General features: G+C 42.4%; 1 protein-coding gene across 1 annotated transcript; it reads left to right on the top strand.

Annotated features, from left to right (window-relative positions):
- Positions 1 to 3,935: 3,935 nt before the first annotated feature.
- LOC138361386 (uncharacterized) lies at positions 3,936 to 18,096 on the top strand. Its single transcript, XM_069320735.1, has 5 exons — positions 3,936 to 5,204; positions 10,308 to 10,485; positions 10,660 to 10,802; positions 13,164 to 13,457; positions 17,988 to 18,096. The coding sequence occupies exons 1-5, from the start codon at positions 5,134 to 5,136 to the stop codon at positions 18,094 to 18,096; spliced, it is 795 nt and encodes a 264-aa protein (XP_069176836.1). The 5' UTR covers positions 3,936 to 5,133.
- The last annotated feature ends 2,971 nt before the right edge of the window (positions 18,097 to 21,067 follow it).

The following is a 21,067-nucleotide window of genomic DNA, read 5'->3' as shown; positions in this document are numbered from 1 at the left end:
ATTTGATCAAGGTTCCCAGAGAACTTTCATTACTCAAAGGGCAGCAGAGGCACTTAATTTACAACCAATAGGGCAGGTAAAATTAAACTTGTCAGGGTTCATGATAAATCGAGGAACCCATGAATACTCAGTAGTTCAACCGCTTGTACGACTAGGTAGTCAAGCCAAGGCTGTCCAAGCCATTGTTGTAGATCAAATACCTTTAGACTTAAATATTAAAGGTCTGGGGTACACAGCCCACTTCCTGCAGGAACGTGAAATTAATTTGGCTGACAACAAGTTAATGTCTGACCGCCTTAACAATGTAGATGTACTAGTAGGAGCCGACTACTATTACCAGTTCATAACTGGACATGTTAAACGATTGGGAATGAATATGCTCCAATCTGCAGGAGGCTACTTACTTACTGGTAAAGTTCTGACTGTGAACAAGCCTAAGCCTGCCAACAATAATAAATTAGTCAGGAGTAAGTCAATTCTCCAGCAAAAGCTAAAAGGAGAAATACAGCTGAGTAATAAACTCAGATTGAATGTAGTGCAATTGATACTCGCCGAGATGTTTCATAGCTCTCAGTGAAAATCAATGGTCCGTACTCAAACAAGTACAAGTCACAGCGACCAACCCATTGAATTCACTGCAGACCTAGAATTATTTTCGACAAGTAGTAATTGACCACACTCAGTCTTCCTAGTTAAATTGTAATGTTAGGCTAGAGAATCTAGTACTCCCTAGGAATTAATAATGTTAGGCTAGAGAATCTAGTACTCAATGCCACTGGCATTTCCCGAATTTAGTAATTCTATGAAGTCATCAAGCAACTTCAGTAATTACAAATTCACTAGGGCCACTGGTCCACTATACTTGCGCTTAAAGGTTTGCCAAGAAAACCTTCTTAATACCATGTTTTCTGCACTAAGAGTTAGTGATAAATACTTGCATTAACTGTTTGAGTTGTTTTTTCTTTCGTTTCTGCTTATTTAGTGTAGGAGCGCAACACGAACAAACTTGCAAACTTATTACATGTAAGTGAATTTCCAGAGAACTAATATGTTTAATGCATTACCGTTAAACATTAGCATTGTTAATTAACATGCTTCATGAGCTTAACATAGCTCACCTTAGAATTAACGTAATAATATGAGTGCTCGTTCACCATGCGTACGAGCTTAATGACAATTGAATGACAAAACTCCACCTCGTTAATTCGAGTTCACTGAACTCACCCTGTTAACTGTTAACGAGCTCACTGCAGCTCACCCTGTTAGCACTGCTAACGAGCTCACTGTAGCTCACCCTGTCAACACTGTTGACGAGTTCACTGCAACTCACCCTGTTAGCACTGCTAACGAGCTCAATGTAGCTCACCCTGTCAACACTGTTGACGAGTTCACTGCAACTCACCCTGTTAGCACTGCTAACGAACTCAATGTAGCTCACCCTGTCAACACTGTTGACGAGTTCACTGTAACTCACCCTGTCAGCACTGCTGACAAGCTCACTGTAGCTCACCATGTTCACGAGTTCAATATAGCTCGACCTGTTAATGAGCTCAATACTGCTCACAATGTTAATTCGAGTACATTTTTGCTCACAATTAGCTTAGTCCCTTACTTAGGTAGGTTAGAAATTCAAACCATTTATTTAGGTAGGTTTAGGGACTTTAGTTAGTGTCAACTGAGTACTAGTCTAATCTGTACTCACCATTAATTACAGTTGACTATACTTATAGAGACTGATTTAGTAAACTCATATTCATGTAAAGGTGATTTCGTACTAACCAGTTTACAGTGTCAAGCCTATGAGCTGCCATTTAATTAGCTCATAAGTCAGAATGACTAGGCTACTAATCTCACTGTCGACTCAGAATTTTCCTTGATTTTAATGAATAAACTTTTCAGTTCTCTACCTTTCTATTATTTTAGCTAGTTAGCAAATTAGTTGTACCATCAGTCAGCATGACTACTGCACGGCAGTGCACATTAAATTCAATTTTCTCATTTGAATTTGAGGTAATCGTGATGCTGCGTGATGTTATTGTCTAGTAACTCAATAGTTACAAGTCACAGCGACCCTAGACAGTGACCTTACTGTAGTGTCATAGTCTCCTTGATCTTAAATGACTAACAACACTTTACTGTATAATCATACAATAGTGTTATCAGTTCTTAGGAACTTATTCTGAGTTTACCTACGATTCAGCAGCTACGTAATACACCATTACATGTCACTGCGACCCTAGTTGTTGAGTTTATTGTGAACTTTAGAGTGTTCCTGATTACCGATAACTTAATCATTTAATGTTTCATTAATTCATGCATGTTTCCACTAAGGGAAACTGCAAGCCTATTACAACTCTGAACCAGAGTAATTTCTTTCACATCCCACTGAGAAAACTGTGATGATACTACGATGTGATATCACGTAACGAAACATTACACGTCACTATGACCCAGGATATCGCACCACTGTACATTCTGTTAGTTTAAATTGGGAGAATTAAATTTTATAAACATTGTGTAGGCTACAAACAACATGTTTCAGTTGACATGTAAATAGCAAGACTCAAATTCTTGTAAGTCCTTGATAAATCCGGGACGTTCGTTATGTGTGTACTAACATACTAACATACTAATGTATTAATCTTAATATCACTTCGTGATAGGTCAGTACAACACAGTACACTGCGACCCTAGGATCCGCCCCCCGGAGTTATGTTGGATATTTCCAACACCGAATACAGCATTGTTGTATTCTCATTACTTATTACTAACCATACTAAATATTGTAGTAAGTAAAATTAACAACTCGAAGAATTCTCATGTACTAATAATTCATCTGTGCATTAGGCTAGAATTCTCACGTCACCTGACGCCAGTATTGCGTCAGATTTCTTTACAGTAAAACACATTATATCCAATTTGTGTGAGAATTAAATACGATTCTCCATAATTAAAGCATTCTGTATGACAACTGATTGCAGACGTACCTGAGTACCTGGGAATACAGAGAACATATACGGTACGCATAGACGAGATAAAACACCTAAATTATTGGGATCGTCTCAAAGCTCTCCAAATGTACTCTCTAGAAAGGAGACGAGAGAGATACCAAATAATATACACATGGAAAATACTGGAGGGTCAGGTCCCAAATCTACACAGTAAAATAACAACGTACTGAGGTGAACGATATGGAAGAAAATGCAAGATTGAACCAGTGAAGAGCAGAGGTGCCATAGGCACAGTCAGAGAGCACTGTATAAAAATCAGGGGTCCGCGGTTGTTCAACGTCCTCCCAGCAAGCATAAGAAATATTGCCGGAACAACCGTGGACATCTTCAAGAGAAAACCGGACGGGTTTCTAAGAGAAATTCCGGATCAGCCGGGCTGTGGTGGGTACGTGGGCCTGCGGGCCGCTCCAAGCAACAGCCTGGTGGACCAGACTCTCACAAGTCGAGCCTGGCCTCGGGCCGGGCTTGGGGAGTAGAAGAACTCTCAGAACTCCATCAACCAGGTATCAACCAGGTAAGGTGCCGACCAATAACTGTACCACATCCCTGGGGTAAGGTACCGACCAATGACTGTACCACATCCCTGGGTAAGGTGCCGACCAATGACTGTACCACATCCCTGGGTAAGGTGCCGACCAATGACTGTACCACATCCCTGGGTAAGGTGCCGACCAATGACTGTACCACATCCCTGGGTAAGGTGCCGACCAATGACTGTACCACATCCCTGGGTAAGGTGCCGACCAATGACTGTACCACATCCCTGGGTAAGGTGCCGACCAATGACTGTACCACATCCCTGGGTAAGGTGCCGACTAATGACTGTACCACATCCCTGGGTAAGGTGCCGACTAATGACTGTACCACATCCCTGGGTAAGGTGCCGACTATAAATAAGTAACCTATGTTGATTTTAGTGGGTGTTGTCTATCAGTCTGGGGGCCAGATTCACGAAGCAGTTACGCAAGCATTTACGAACCTGTCCATCTTTTGTCAATCTTTGACGGGTTTGTTTACAATTATTAAACAGTTAATGAGCTCCGAGGCGCCAGGATACTGTTTATAACAATAACAACAGTTGATTGGGAAATGTTCATGCATGTAAACTGTTTAATAAATGTAACCAAAGCCGTCAAAGATTGAGGAAAGATGTACACGTTCGTAAGTACTTGCGTAACTGCTTTGTGAATCCGGATCCAGGATATCACTGCTATCGTTCTCTGCTGACGATAGACAAAAACTGGTCGATGCTCGTTTGTCTAACTTAGAAAACCTTCACTTTGTCATCTTAGCTATTGATGCTGATGCTGTTTAAGAGGAGAAAACCTACACATTTACACGCTTGTATTCTCTATAAAGCATGTTAATGTTTACGCTTCCTTCCATAGTGCACATGTAAAGATTCATTAATTGTTAGGTCAGGTTTTGGTGAGATCGCTGTTCAGTTCCCTCGCTCTCACACGTAATGACCAGTGACCTCCACACTATGGATACCAGCCACCAAAATGCCTCCTCCAATTACAGGTCATTGTCCTCTACAGTTAAGGGGCCAGATTCACGAAAGCACTTACGCAAATACTTACGAACGTGTACATCTTTCCTCAATCTTTGACGGCTTTGGTTACATTTAATAAAAAGTTTACAAGCATGAAAACTTGCCAATCAACTGTTGTTATTGTTATAAACAGCCTCCTGGTGCTTCGGAGCTCATTAACTGTTTAATAATTGTAAACAAATCCGCCAAAGATTGAGAAAAGATGTACAGGTTCGTAAGTGCTTGCGTAAGTACTTTCGTGAATCTGGCCCAAGGTTTTTACACTTATTGTGGAGTAAACCCCTTTAATTTAAACGTTTGTTCAAGCGTGAGAACGGGCGAGATTTTTGGAAACAACCGGAATTAATGTTCACAATTATTTTAACGAAGCATTCTACTGTTCTTCTTTAACATAAATTTTTGTGCCTCATTTTTCTCTATGTCCACTTACAGTTGTTTTTTTATTATCTTTAAAATGATAGCCTAAGCATTAATTTTTACACTGAATTGGTATCACTAGATGGATGCGAGTACTTAATTAGCCGAGTTGGTAACACTGGGGTGTTGACTTTGGTGGAGCCTCAGCCAATGGCCGATCATATGTGTTGTGTTGTTGTGAGCTGTTGTGTTGCTGCTCCTCCCACCTTCAGTGTCACAACGTGAGCTGAAGTGTGTTGACGTATTTAAATGAATATTCTTCAGGGAAGACTATAGTTAAACTGTGAAAATAATTTAGGGACTGTATAACCAACTGCTTTAATAACTTTGTGTAGATATAGTAGTTGCCAAATGCAGTAGTTCTCTTGGAGTGAGCAGAGTGTATTCACATTCTATTTGTGAAAAGACACTGTGATTGGTGTAATTGTGCAGTATAAGTAGATAAATATTAAAATGGTTGTAATTATTTGGCGACGCTGTATGGAGGAAATATAATGTTGGCGGCAATGTACGAGCCGAACAGCTCGTACTGCTCCTCGCGGTCTATGCACGCTGTAAATACTGCCTTCCTTGCCAAGTGATCTTTCTTTATTGAGCAACTCGTTGGTGTTTGGTGTCTTGCAGGAATGGCATAACAGTACAGTGGATGCCACATTTAATCTCAAGAATGTAATTTTGGTCCATCTCTATTATGGGTTAAGTTGGCTTCTGTGCTGACTTTTAATAACGCAGCGTTGAAACGACAAAGTAATTGCTGGTAACGCGCCCCGCCAATGGCAGGGAGTTTGTACTATTTAAATATACATTGATGTCTGGATTTATCGCTGACCATTAGGCCAGTTCTTGATAATGCGACTTGTGTGCATTTAAAATATATACCACCACGTTCTTAGTCGGTCGGCTTGTCATTGTAGGTGGACGTAGTGTTGTGAAGGTAATATAACGTCTGTGTAGTTGTAAGTAGGCGGAGTTTTTCCCGTCAGGTTTTGGCACGCTTAGTAAAGTTACATATACACCTAATGACAAGTGTGGTATTTGTATATCTATCGGATCTAAATTAAGTTTCGGATTCCAGTATTAACTTGCACGGCATTATTTACAGATTATACTGTGCTCCTGATTCTTGCAGAGGCAGGTGTTGCATAGTTCAGTATGTGGTGTGGTAGGTCTGGTGAATGTTAGATTTCTATCTGCCCAAACATCCCCACCCAATGAGCGATGACTGGTGGCGCTAGTTACGCTCCATTCCCTATTTTAAGAACATTAATTTTTCTGTTTGAAATAACTACTTTAATTGTAGTTTTTGAGTATAGTTGTATTGTCAAATTTATATAATTTGAATAGAAGTGCAGGAACTGGCACTAGCGCTGCACTAGCTCGAAAAAAAGCGGGTTGTGCGTGCGGCGTTTTGGGCGCTCAAGCGTAAACACAAAAAAGTTTATAATCTTTTTCACGCTCCTAACATCAATTCTCGAGCTACGTTTTTCATTTTGGTATCAATGCGTTGGCAATAAAATTCTCTACAAGATCATATGCATAAAATGTCACCCAAGCATTTGGTATCCCACCACGAAGTAAATAAACACGAAGATGACTCGCCGTGACACCCAAACAGGAAGTAAATGTTCATACTCTTTCGTTTGTTGCCAGCCTCAGTCATCCTACAGCGCTCATTTTGATATCACTGAACTCTCAATAAAATTCCCCACCCAGACATATGCCTATCAATGTCTAATTATGGTATCGGGAGACACGCACGAGTGTGGGAACTGGGCGAAGCGTTAGCCGTGATTTCAGCAGCAACGACACTGTTGTGATGCAGCGCTTTGAATGTTTATACTTATTTCACTGTCCTGACATTATTTCTGGAGCTACGTATTTCATTTTTATAGCAATGTGTTCGCAATAGAAAGTTCTATAAGAACATGGGTAGAGTTGGCCAACACAGCATCAAATAAATTTGCAGCGAATAAAATCTTACGCGTGTTTGTACCCGTGAGCGTCAAAAGTTTTTACTTTGCTCATGTTTTTGAAGTTTATACTTGTTTCACACCGTTTTTTTTTGTATAGTGTTCGGAATAAAATTCCCTACACAGACATATGCATATCAAATACAATTCCTTGGAATTCACAGCTGTAGAGATGACGGAAAACACACAACCGGAACCCGCTCTTGACACTCCAACTCACACCCGCAACACCCACAAAAAAAGTTTCTTGTTTCGTGTATACTTACTTTAGTTTTCGTGCTACAGTTCTCATTTAGGTATCAAAATATTCCTAAGAAAATAGACTACAATACTGAAACAATCTAAGACAATTATGTGTACTTACCAAAGCAAAGACGATTGTAGTAAAATAAGTTGAGCATTTTATCTCCACTCCACCTCCTTCAGGTACTGATTCCTGAAGTTGCTCAACAGATGTTCCTAGGTGGAGTGACGCTGGTGCGGGTGGTTATTTCTTGTCCACCCAATACACCCTTTTCCTGTGATAAGTGGTGTAACAAGGTATGACGCAAAGTGGAACATCGCATGTCTCGCACGCTATACCAGTTTCCTTCCTGATACCCGACTTTGCACACACTTCACACCTGCGACGTTTGGGGATTTTTACCAGCTCGTGTTTCAATTTATAGTTCAGGCGAGTCTCTGCTATAACAACACGTCGCTGTTGTCTCTGGTTGGCAATAAACTACTGTCTGAATCGTTGCTCTCACTATTGTTTTCAAACACTAATGTGGAATATGAATTATCTTCATCAGATTCAGCTTCAGCACTAGGTGTAGACGTGAAGAGAGGGCGCCTCACACCCGACGGGCCAGGTGTTGACGGGTCAGCAGCAGGATACACAGGACCAGTGTCATCATTTATGTCTGGAGCATGAACTAGATGTGGAGATGGTGTAGTTGTTGCAGGCCACTCTGCCTTGTCAAATTTCAATAAAGACCAAATAGCAACTTCATGGAACTGGAGCAGAGTTAGTTTCCTTCGATCATCTGTGTTGGCCTTGTACAATGCATAAGCGTTTTGCAATGCCATTTGCAAGAAATAAAATGTTATTTTCTTGGTCCACTTGTGACATTTCCTGGCGAAATGGTAATACTTTACCATTTGATCAAAGTGGTCAACACCCTTCATGAACTTATTGTAGTCAACAATTGCCTGTGGTTTGTTCACCACAACCTGCTGTAGTCTTACTGTTCCATCTGCCCTGCAAACTCGTTTTCTTTTCTGAACTTTCTTTGTGTCTGCATTGTGTAGGTTGGTAATCATAGAGACAACTCGCTTGTCTTTCCACAGCAGAATGAAGGTGTTGTCCTTGCGGCGGTAGACTGTGGTATCCACATCAATCTTACTCTTCGCAAGTTGTTGCAAGTCTTTTGGGGCGCCACGTAAGAGTCTAATTGTTCCACACGTGTACACCCCCACTTCTCGCAACTTCTCTGTAAGGGTAACTGAGTTGTAATAGTTATCCATATAGAGGTGGTGCCCCTTGTTCAACAATGGCCGCATCAAACTAGTAACTGTTTCAATGATTGTTCTACCAATGCCAGAGTAAACCTCAAATGAATAAATGTAGCCAGATGTTGATTCGGCTAGCATATAAAATTTGACGCCATATTTGTCTGGTTTGCTTGGATTGTACACTTTGAACGACAGCCAGCCTCGCCATGCCATTGTGCCTTCATCCAAACATAACTCTCTCATTGGGTAATAAACTTCTTGAAAACGGTGTCTTAGGTAGTCCATCACTGGTCTCACTTTGATCAATTTATCTGTATTGTCCACTGGCAACGCATTGCTGTTGAACGCATGAAAAAACTGACCTATGTGCTGAAACCTTCTGCTCGTCATAAACATGTTGAAGAATCTTGTATGCCATGGTTTATTTGTCTGCCAATACATGCGCATAGTGGGGTTTTTTGTTACTCCCATCAACATACACAGTCCTAAGAATCTGGCCACTTCTTTCAACTTCACCGGTTTCCAAATATCATCGACATTTTCATTAGCCAGGTTGAATAATTGTAAAGCGTACAGATTGGTTTCATATGCCAAGTAATGAATCAACGCACGAGTAATAAACAACTGAATATATGCAAGTGCACTAGTTGGTTTTGTAATCTTTAGGCCTTGGCTTCCAGTAAAATCCTCGAACACTGGTGGAATATTGTCCTCAAGCCACCCACCACTGGCCCCAGGCTTGCGAGTACGTACCGGACACGTACGTTTGCGAGGAGGCTGGGGTGCCTCATCTTCGTCACTAGGTTCGTCTTCACCTGATATATCAAAGCTAGAATCACTACCACTATCAACAAATGGGGTTATTTTCAAACGAAGAGTAGGATGTCGTTTACTTGGCTGGATTTTAGGAGTGCACACACCACGTGTGCGCCTTGTGGTGAGAGGCGGCGGTGCTGGTGCCCCCTCCTCCTCCTCCTCCTCCTCAGTTTGGCTTTCAGTCTCATCCTCTGTTGAGTCATCCCCAAGGGGTCTACGGCCCCCAATTTCAAATTCTTCTTCTACATCCTCACCTTCTGCATCACTTCGTTCATTTTCAGCTTGATCAAAGGCATCAAAGACATTGGGAATCTTGGTGGGAGTGAGCCTCATACCAGCAAACCTCCTATAGATGGCGGTAATCCTGTCTTTTCCACTTGATTCTGAGGCTCCTGTAGCCGAAACACCGCTTGAGCCTGGTGCTGGATCCATTATTGATGAATTTAGTGGGTTATAAACACACAAACGGGTAATAATCCTTGAAAACGTGCGAGTTTGGCGGCCGAGGGGAGAGAGATCCGATCGCTCCACGTGACAACAAAACAATGGGCCTGTCACGTGACCCAGTAGGCCGACGTGACTTGCGGCCTACCCGAGAGAACGGGAAATTCATGGCGCGGAGTTTGAAACTGGATTTTTTACAAATATTTTAAACCGCACCGTAAATTTACGTTGTGATCCGACAAGCGGTTAGGGAAAACGCCCGTATTTCCAAGTCGAAAATCCAGGAAAGTGTTAAGCTTCGACACCTCCCCCGATCCACATAGTCTACACATCTTTCATAACATTCTTCACCTAATACCCATACCAACTAATATTGTCATATCCCCACCCGCCATCCCTGGCGTCACATAACAGGTCATCGGCCGACACAGCCATGACATGGGGCCATGTCACGCATCCACAAATAATCATCCTCGCCATTAAATTGTAAACACGTTTATTAAAGTAATGACACTTTACCTAATCGCTGTAATGCCTGACATAGACCAGGTATTTTCATGACTTGACTGCCATAACGACCCGTGTAGTTGTACCTAGGAAGATGAATACGAAGCTGGCTAGTGGTCACGAGGTGGAGGACATGACCGAGGAGTGGCTGGCCAGGATGGAGCAGGAACAGACTCTCTACAACAAAGGTATGGTCCGCCTCGGGCCCGGAGGCTGGCTCTACCCGACCCTCTTCACCAAATATGCTGACGCCATCTACAACTACAAGGTGTAATGTCTTTATTGTTACTTTGATGACACTTGAATATGGGTAATGTACTTGGTCGGGAGGGTGGTGGGTGAACGGTGCCCAGATCACTCTCCCCCGATATATATATGTGGGTGTAAAATGTATACACTTGTATGTTCTCTATAATGTATACTACAATAATGTTCTCTTCAGTTCACTGAAGGTGACGTACTTGTGATGGGAATGCCCAGGTCTGGGACGACCTGGATGTTGGAGTTTGTGTGGACGATGCTTCACAACCCCGACCTGAACCAGAGGGGCAACCTGCCCATCTTCATCAGAGCACCGCATATACAGTATGACACATTCTTGGTTTATCAGTGTGATTGTCTTGGTAACGCCCGGGACTAGGGCTATAATTACTGTATAGTCTGATTGCTCCTAATAAATCGGTAGGTGTGGTTAAAAGATTTAATTAGTGTTTAGCTGCTTAGTTCTAAATGAGCCCCGGTTTAGATCGCATTTATGGAAGACTTTTTCGTAATGGTAGTTCAGCAAGCTGCAGTAAATTCACTAATTTGCAGACGTACCTTAGAATAGTTCCTTTTAATGTTGAAGACCATGTAATATTAGCGAAGATCTTGCAAAAGTTCTTTAAAATAGTGTTCATAAATATTCTTAACCATTTTATCTTGGCAGAAAATAAAAATTTTGCCCACTTTTTTTTTTTTTTTTTTTTTTTTTTTTTTTTTTTTTTTTTTTTTTGATGACATTTCATAAAACGGTTACTCCTGCTTAACACGGCACCGGATGTGGATAAAATGATGTGACAATTTTGGCTGCTTGAGATAAGATTTGTTAATCAGACTGTGTGAAGTATTATTCCTTTTAGCATTTCCTGTGTTTGTACTTTACGTTGGTAGAATACAAAAGATGAGTTGTTAAGTGGTTGGTTGTTCAGATTAGTGCTGGCAAACAATGTTTTTTTTTTTTTTTTGGGGGGGGGCATTATCTGGGGAAAGCGCAAATCCATTAAGACTATATAGCACTTGGGAAGGTCATCTTGAGATGATTTAGCTTTTTAGTGTCCCCGCGGCCCGGTCCTCGACCAGGCCTCTAACCCCAGGAAGCAGCCCGTGACAGCTGACTAACACCCAGGTACCTATTGTACTGCTAGGTAACGGGGGCATAGGGTGAACAAAACTCTGCCCATTGTTTCTCGCCGGCGCCTGGGATCGCACCCAGGACCACAGGGTCACAAGTCCAGCGTGCTGTCCGCTCGGCTCCCTAGAAAGGTCAAGATACATTTTTGTGAGCGTTTGTACTTGTCTGTAATAAAGCCTCGGCCCAGCTTGATTTATTAGTTGCAAAAAGAGGGATGGGAATTGTAAATTCGTCATTAAGAGTGTTTGAGGCGGTGCTGGGCGAGGGGAGATGCCACCTTTTATAAATGTTCCGTGTACACGAGGGGGAAGGGGGGGGGGGGGCTGGCAGACTAAATACTAGTCGTTGCAGGAAATAAATGTCATAAATTTCTTGCTATATTAATACTGGTTGGGATGCTTACCCTGGCTTTACGGTTAAATGCATTTATGAAGTCACTAAAGCCTTTCATGAAGGCTTTAATGACTTCAATTTTTGGTATATTTACCAAATTGGTATTTGGACCAATCTTCATGATTGGCCCAAATACTTTGGCTCAATACTGTAGTTACATAAAATAGGTCATGCATGTGAAGCAATCGCTTCGGATGTCTTGGGTAAATATTTATAACACTTGGTCTTGTGTGTGTAAGCAAAATTATCATGTCTGACTCTGGTGATTGGTTCTCTTTGTCAGTGTTGGATAATTCAGTTTAGCATTGATGCCAAACTGTCCTAAATAAATTGTTCACTCACACACTACATTGTTGTTTTCAGGAAATGGGACCTCTGACAATTAAACCTGTCCCCCTGTATTGGGACGAAGGATGACAGTAGTACGTGCGGATGTACAACCTAATTAGAAAAGTAGGGATCAATACTATTGAATTTCGATAAATTAACTTTTCCACTGTAGTTGCAAAGACAAATTAACCTAACCTTTCCTAGGTCTATTACGTGCAATCGGAGGTTTAATAAAGTAAATGTTATAGTAGGCATTGGAATACGTTTTTAAATGTTTCCGGACAATAGTACAAAGTTCTACCTAATTGCTTAGAACGTCAATCTTTGTACTATGGTGCACATGGTTTTTGTAACTCTTTAACCAGAGATTAGGTTGACACAATAAGTAGTTAGGGACTGATATCCTGTCACAGAATACAGGCCTTGGGTATAGGTCATATAAAATTTGTAACGTGAAGCATAATATTGTTTTAAGATGGTGATAGTTTTGTGACAATAAGTGTTTGGTTTAAATTTCTTTATTACCTCATGATTACCACATGTTTGTGCACGTGATGTTAATGTGTGCTTGAATATGTGAAGTCTTGTGTTAACTGTCGGGTGCAACATGTGAGATTAGCAAAGAACCATTCATATATCGGTTGCAATATATGAAGGATCCTGTATTTGTGCTTCTGGATGGGTTTATATAAAGAAATGTATTGCTAGAACTTATTGCATAATTGGTGATTTAAGAATAAACTCAAATGTATTTATTCTAAAGCGATTAAATTTAAGTATTTCAGCTCTGGGTAGGTGTAGTAATAACAACAACAACAAAACATTTCCAGTTTTGACATGATGCTTGACAGCAAGACCATCAGAAGCACTGTTGAGAATCCTCAGCAGTTCACAGAAATGTTTCGTCAAATGTGTCCAGACAAGAAGGTTGAAGACGGAGTGTTTCTGCAGATTAGCGAGGCTCTACCTGCTCCTAGAGTGATGAAGACCCACCTGCCCAGCACCCTTCTTCCGCCTAGCCTTCTTCAAACCACAAAGGTCAGAGTTGGTTACTGTTCTAATGGTTTTATGGGAATAAAATGGTTGGATTTGCAATCACTGCTTCATGAAGCAAGAGTCGTACGGTTTGTAATCAAATGATTAGAGTATTAGTTAAAATACAGCTACTGAAGATAAATATCGGTAAAATGTTCTCTAATCCTGCAGTTTCTATTCCTTCATTTGATTTTTTTTAAGTCTCAATCTAAATATTGACAAGACTGTTTTCTTTAATAATTGGATCAAATTTTAAACGTGAGAGCCATGTGTAGTGGACATGTATAGACCCTTTCCTCTCCCTCCTTGAGCTGCCGCCACTTGGGGTTTACCTATTGACTAGTTTAGTTTTTCCAATAACCCTGCTCGGCCGAGAGCCAGTGGGTTTTATTGCTCGATAAAACGGTGGGTACAAGACGTGCAGACTTGCACACACCCACCTTCTTTCACTCACTGCCGTAACCTGTATACTTTAGGATACTTTCCCCTTTTGTTCTAGGATTGGAAGGAGGTTGGAAAGTGAGACTTTTATAATGGGCAGTGTTTTCTGGCTATCTAGTCACTCTACTTTTCACTGGGCGGTTCGTGCTCATCAGTGTCGATCGGATAAGTAACAGTATTTTGTTATTGTCAAGAGTCGGCTACTTAAAGGAAAAGTTCAAAGTAGAATGGGCTATGGAGACCCTAAGTATAAGCTCTTCCAGATCCATTATCTGGATCAGTAACTGATACTAAAGATCTGGGGGATGTATTTGGGTTTTCATTGTGAATTTCAGCCCCGAAGGGCTAGCGGTACCAATTATGGAGCTGGTGGGTTAGTGTAGCCCTCCAGGTTTTCAGTTTTCTGTTTGCCTGAGACTTTGGCTGATCAGTGCTGTCGTTGAAGTTTGGTGAGGTGACCTCTTCGAGGTCATCTTGTATAAAGTAGGTGTGATATTTGTGGTGAGGCGAAAGACTCCTCCTAAAATTTTCTGGTCTGAAGAGTCTGTAACATACGTAGTTGGTGTCTTTAATCCCGCAGCCTGAGGTAGGCTCGGGTGTCGTGGATTAGTGGTAGAAGCTATTTTAGGAGCATTGGTGGTGCTGTTAGAATTTGTAAACGGCACGTCTGCTGGCATTACTGCCGAGATAGTGATGGTAGGAGTGTTGGGAACTGGAGAAGGAAATACTGTTTGTGCCACCCGGGCCTTGGGTGGTTCTAGAGTCTGTTATAGTTTTCGTGGTCGATCTGGTGGTAGTCTGTAGAGTAGAAGTGAAGGCAGTGAGACTTGCGACCAGGGCGGAGGGTATGGTAGCAGTTGTGGCAGCAGAAAGGTCATCAGGTTCAACAGGCGTTGGGAGTACATTCGCAATTCTACCGATTGATTGATGAAGATTAAGCAACCAAAAAGGTGGCACGGGCATGAATAGCTCGTAAGTGGTAAAATTTAATCGTTGGGCTGCTATCGCGGGGTTGACAGTATTTGAGGGTGTCCAGCTGCTGGATGCCTTTTTTTTACCATAAGAGTGGCAGTGTTGATGGCATCAGTGTGGTTACGGAAAGATTCGAGTACTCTTAAAGCTCCTCTAAGGTCGTTGGTTGCTTCACATTCAAGATGGCGGCGAAAAAGTGACACTTGTGATTGTTTGGCAGACGGTGCACTCTTTCTGGGTTAACCAATCTCCAAGTTGCATCTGTAACCTAGACGTAATCTACATAACCGAACTGCTATTTACCTGTGGATTCCTTTTGGATATTTAATTTTGTTAACTTGTTGTTCTGAAGATAACATATTGCAGAGGGCGAACATTCTGCTACTCTGGTGTAGATAAGCTTTGTCGAGATGAGCTTTTTGGTGATAGTCTTTCATGTACTGTAGGCTGGGTTGGATTATATCAATGGATGACATGTTGCCAATTTAGCAATTTCATCAGCTTTCTCATTTAAGGGGATTCCCACATGGGACGGGATCCAGTTTAGGGTGATGTTGAGTCTTTTGCCTTTAGTGACTGCTCAGATACAAAATGTTGGTAATTATTTCCACGTAGTCTTTCCACTGCTTTTTTCCTAATATTTCAAGTGCAGCTTTTGAGTCTGCACGAAACTCGAAATGCCATTACACAATCGCATGTGCGAATGCCTGTTTGTCAAACGGCTCGGATTGGGTTGATGCTGGTCCTTATGATTTCCAATATACCTGTTTACTGTCCGTGCAAAGAGCAGCGCCAGCACACTCATATTGTGTAAACCGATCCGTCTGTGTAGTTGTGGGTGGGGTCCTGCTACTGGAATGCTGCACATTTGCTTCTCTATGATGCGCTTTAGGATTGTGGGATTGTAGGTTTCGTTTTTAATCGGAAGACCTTTTATTACTATTTTGAAGGTAGCTCCTCCCATGGCGGGGAACAAGTGTAACTTGGGTGTGATTGATCACGCTATCAAAAATCGTGCTTTTTAATTATGTTTAGGAAATTTCCCATTCTGGCAGGCCAAGAGTTTCCGTTTTGGCAAAGTCCAACCAGTAGATTACTGGTCTGACTGCCTGTACATCGTATGTGCGAAGGGCTTGCAGATTGGCTCCTCCAGAGAGGGAGGTTAGTGACCTGAAGATTGCTGTCTGAGCCGCTGTTCTCTAAAGTGACTTCGGCATTAAAATTCTTATGTCCATGATTATTCCTATATACTAAGTGATCACCCGTTCAATTGCTTGACCCTGTACTATGAGCTACACGTTGGGCTTCGCTTTTATTATGGACATGGCTTTTGTCTTTGTGGGGTTGAGTTTGATACCAATCTGCTTTGCCTCTTCAGTGATGCAGTCTTTGGGTTCAAGGCACGCCTCATCCCTTCCTTTCTTGATGATGACAGTCGTCTGCGTAGTTTGGCAGCCTGCAGTATTGTGGGAGTTTTAACCTCTATTTTTTCCATTAAACAATTAAAGAGGAAGGGGGGGGGGGCTAAAAATGCCGCCTTGCGGTGTATCATTTTCATCTTTTTTTTTTCTGTGTTGAGAAACTGTGCCATGAAGTGTCTCTTGCTTCTGAGACAGCTTTTAGTCCAGGAGAGCAGGTTAACTTTGACCTCTTCATAAATAAGGCAGCAGAGAATAGCCAATTCAAAGGCTTTCTCGTGGTCCAGGAATATCGGCCCTCCTGGTCTGTCGTTAAAGTGAGCTAACAGTTGTAATACAATCCACTGAGCCAACCTCTCGTCTATAGTCATACATACCATGGTGCAGTTTAGGTATTTTCCACTAAAGTCTGTAGAGTGTCATTCTGTTGGCTGTCTTTGCTGCTCAGCTTTGGAGAAATGGGCCTGGGTTTTGCTGAATCTTTGGGTTTTGGGATCGGTACCGTTTGCTCTATTAAAAGCTCTAGCTTTAGTTTTAGAAGTCCAGGCTCGATTAATTAACGTAAAGTGTGCAGCGTCTCCCTCTGGGCAGAGGTTCCTAATCATTTTATAGGTTATTTTGTAGTATCTCGGGGATGTATTCTTGGAGTTTTTATTAGTTCAATTGTGCTCGTCTAGTGTGTAATGGTTATTAGTGTCAAACTTCTGAAAATGCTGTAAAGATTCTGTGCCACCTTTCTTCCGGTCTGCACTGCCAGTACATCTGCAAGTTGAGTACTGGCTGCTTTCTGCCTCCTGGTTGCCAGTACTTCCGCTTCTGATGCGGATCCTTAAGGTGTGGGGCTTTTAGGTGTTTTATTTCCTTTGGCCCAGTGGATTTGCTGCCACCTCTAAGGTGGTCATTCAGATGTGAACACCATTCTAGCCACTTTCGTGTTTATTAGCCTGGTCTCTTGCTGCACATGTTCCTTGACCTCACAAAGTCCTGTTGTGGTCACTTGGCTGTTTTTTTTATATAGCTCCATTGTGCTGTTGAGTCCGAGTTCTAACACGTTTGCAATAGTACCAGTAATCTTTGGTGTCTGAATAGTTTTTTTCAGTGGGATAGCGTTTGTGTGCACTTTGAATTGCATCAGCAAAATCTTGTTCTTCCCGACTTACTGTCTTTGGGAACATATTATTTTCTATGCCACTCTGAAATGGTTTTGAAATCGGTCCCATTTTGCTAAAGCAAAGTTAAAGGTTTCAGATGGAGGTGGGGTCGGTAGATTTAACTTACGATCAATCTGGACCCCATAGTGGTCGCTTGTGAGTGGGCTCAACTGACCATGTTGCTGCATTTCTCAGGGAGGCTGAAACTAAGGCTGGGTCAAATCTACCTCCTTGGATGTGGGTGGGTTCATTCTTGGAACCCACCCACATCCAAGGGTGGGTTATAGTAGTGTCTATATAAGAGATCTATTTCAGCACGTGGAGCGGTGTAAACATTTAAGATTTTTTAAAGTTTGTCTTGGCTCGATATAAATACTCCAAATTACCTCCGTTCCTGCTCCACAATCGGGTGGGGTGGTTATGGGTTTGGATATTAGGTCACATTTCGCAACAATTGCACATCCCCTGGATTACCCGTTGACCCATGGAAGGAAAAAGCCAGATAATTTCAGTTCTAGTCCGGCTCGAAGTAAGCTCTGCTGTAGTATCGGGATGTTTTTGCCTTTGGTTGCTGTTTTGCATTACAATTTTGTGTGCAGCCCTTCTACATTCCATTGCATAATCTTTAGTCCTCTAGGTTGTTGGGACTTGCTGATATTACCGTGGTATCCATGAAGTCTGATGAACACGCCATGGAAGTTGAAACAGGAGTTGAGGATCTAGGTTTACTTGAAATTGACTCATAAAGTTCGCTTTTCGACGTACTGGACTCGCGCATATATATATATTTTTTTTTCTCTTTTCTCTCCTGCGTTCTTGAAGGTGACGATATTTTTTCAAATTTCTTGAGCTGTGCTCAATTGTCTTTTGGGTCTCTGTGGTTTGCTTGATACCGTGTATCAGCAGCAAACGTTTGACCAATTCTGCGACAAAGGTTAAAGTAATGGCCAGAGGGTGTCCAGTTATGTGGGAGCTCTATTTACTGCTGTGCAGGTTTGGGCCCTGTTTATTCTTTGGCCCTTATCAGTGGAAACTTTTGACACTCTTACCATCATTGCTCCCAGTTATTGGATGCAATGGGCGGGCGACTAGGTTGAAGTATTTTCTTGTGGCTCCCAGTCATCCCTTTGTCCTGGACGGAGGCCATCACACCCTCCACCATGGCCGATAGTGGAGAGCCATGTGCCCCCCTGTACCTGGGGTGTTGGTAAACTTCCCGCTGTCTTTTGTGGGCAGGGGAACTGGTATATTTTGGCTGGGGCTTCGGCTCTTCTGTAGCTGTGTGTACTCGCCTAGTTGTACTCGCCTAGTTGTGCTTGCGGGGGTTGAGCTCTGGCTCTTTGATCCCGCCTCTCAACTGTCAATCAACAGGTGTACAGGTTCCTGAGCCTATTGGGCTCTATCATATCTACACTTGAAACTGTGTATGGAGTCGGCCTCCACCACATCACTTCCTAATGCATTCCATTTGTCAACCACTCTGACACTAAAAAAGTTCTTTCTAATATCTCTGTGGCTCATTTGGGCACTGTTTCCACCTGTGTCCCCTAGTGCGTTTGCCCCTTGTGTTAAACAGCCTGTCTTTATCAACCCTGTCGATTCCCTTGAGGATCTTGAATGTGGGGATCATGTCCCCCCTAACTCTAATGTCTTCCAACGAAGTGAGGTTTAAATCCCGTAGCCTCTCCTCGTAGCTCATACCTCTCGGCTCGGGTACTAGTGTGGTGGCAAACCTTTGAACCTTTTTCCATTTTAGTCTTATGCTTGACTAGATATGGACTCCATGCTGGTGCCGCATACTCCAGGATTGGTCTGACATATGTGGTATATAATGTTCTGAAAGATTCCTTACACAAGTCTCTAAAGGCCGTTCTTATGTTAGCCAGCCTGGCATACGCTGCTGCTGTTATCCTCTTGATATGAGCTTCAGGGGATAGGTCTGGCGTGATATCAACCCCCAGGTCTCCTCTCACTCTGACTCTCTGACTCTCTGACTCTCTGACTCTTGAAGTATTTCATCTCCCAAGTGATACCTTGTATCTGGTCTCCTGCTCCCTACCCCCTATCTTCATTACATTACATTTGCTTGGATTAAACTCTAACAGCCATTTGTTCGACCATTCCTGCAGCTTGTCCAGGTCTTTTTGAAGCCTCAAGCTGTCCTCCTCTGTCTTAATCCTTCTCATAATTTTGGCGTCGTCAGCAAATATTGAGAGGAATGAGTCTATACCCTCTGGGAGATCATTTACGTATATCAAAAACAGGATAGGTCCAAGTACAGAGCCCTGTGGGACTCACTGGTGACTTCACGCCAGTCTGAGGTCTCACCCCTCACTGTAACTCTCTGCTTCCTATTGTTTAGGTACTCTCTTATCCACTGGAGCGCCCTACCAGTTATTCCTGCCTGTTTCTCCAGCTTATGCATCAACTTTTTATGGGGAACTGTGTCAAAGGCTTTCCGACAGTCCAAAAAACTGCAGTCCGCCTACCCTTCTCTTCCTTGTTTAATCTTTGTCACCTGATCGTAGAATTCTATCAATCCTGTAAGGCAAGATTTACCCTCCCTGAACCCATGTTGACTGGTTGTCACGAAGTCTCTTCTCTCCAGATGTGTTACTAGGTTTTTTCTCACAATCTTCTCCATCACCTTGCATGGTATACAAGTTAAGGACACTGGCCTGTAGTTCAGTGCCTCTTGTCTGTCACCCTTTTTGTATATTGGAACTACATTAGCAGTCTTCCATATTTCTGGTAGGTCCCCCGTTTCCAGTGACCTACTATACACTATGGAGAGTGGTAGGCAAAGTGCTCCTGCACACTTTCAATACCCATGGCAAGATTCCATCCGGCCCAACAGCTCTTCTCACATCCAGCTCGAATAGGTGCTTCTTGACCTCATCTCTTGTAATTTCGAACCTATCCAAGGTCACCTGGTTTGCTGCCACCTCTTCTAGTGCCGCAACATCTCCCTGTTCTATTGTAAAGATCTCCTGGAACCTCTTCTTGAGTTCTTCACACACCTCTTTGTCATTCTCTGTGTACCTGTCGTCGCCCACCCTAAGTTTCATCACCTGTTCCTTCACTGTTGTCTTCCTCCTGATGTGACTGTGTAGTAGCTTTGGTTCGGTCTTGGCTTTATTAGCTATATCATTTTCATACCTTTTCTCAGCTGCTCTTCTCACACTGACATACTCGTTCCTGGTTCTCTGGTATCTCACTCTACTTCCTGGTGTTCTGTTATTACGGAAGTTCCTCCATGCCCTTTTGATCAGCTCCTTTGCTTTCATACATTCCCTATTAAACCACGGATTCTTCCTTTGCTTTTGTTTTTTCCTGTCGGGCTGGGACAAACCTGCTTACAGCCTTCTGACATTTTTGAGTGACATAGTCCATGTCTTGTATGGACTTGGTTCAGTGTCCCAATGTATATCCCATAGGAATTTATTCATTTCCTCATAGTTCAATACACTATGATCACTCATTCCCAAGGGGGCTTCCAACTTAACTTTCCTTATATCCGACTCATTTAGGGTAAATATCGGATCAAGCAAGGCTGGTTCATCCCCTCTCATTCTTGTCGGTCCCTTGACGTGTTGACTTAGAAAGTTTCTTGTTGCCACATCCAGCAGCTTAGCTCTCCATGTGTCTGGGCCTCCATGTGGGTCTCTGTTACCCCAATCTATCTTCCCATGGTTAAAGTCTCTCATGATTAGAAGT

Source organism: Procambarus clarkii, unplaced genomic scaffold (assembly GCF_040958095.1).
Source record: "Procambarus clarkii isolate CNS0578487 unplaced genomic scaffold, FALCON_Pclarkii_2.0 HiC_scaffold_341, whole genome shotgun sequence".
NCBI classification, from domain to species: domain Eukaryota; kingdom Metazoa; phylum Arthropoda; class Malacostraca; order Decapoda; family Cambaridae; genus Procambarus; species Procambarus clarkii.
Note: the sequence above shows the minus strand (reverse complement) of the source record. Positions and strands in the feature narration are given on the sequence as shown.

Coding starts and splice junctions, on each gene's coding strand:
- LOC138361386 (XM_069320735.1), top strand. CDS start 5,134: ATGGCCGATCATATGTGTTGTGTTGTTGTGAGCTGTTGTGTTGCTGCT. Junction 5,205..10,307: donor CCCACCTTCAGTGTCACAAC/GTGAGCTGAAGT, acceptor AGTTGTACCTAG/GAAGATGAATACGAAGCTGG. Junction 10,803..13,163: donor ATCAGAGCACCGCATATACA/GTATGACACATT, acceptor AAACATTTCCAG/TTTTGACATGATGCTTGACA.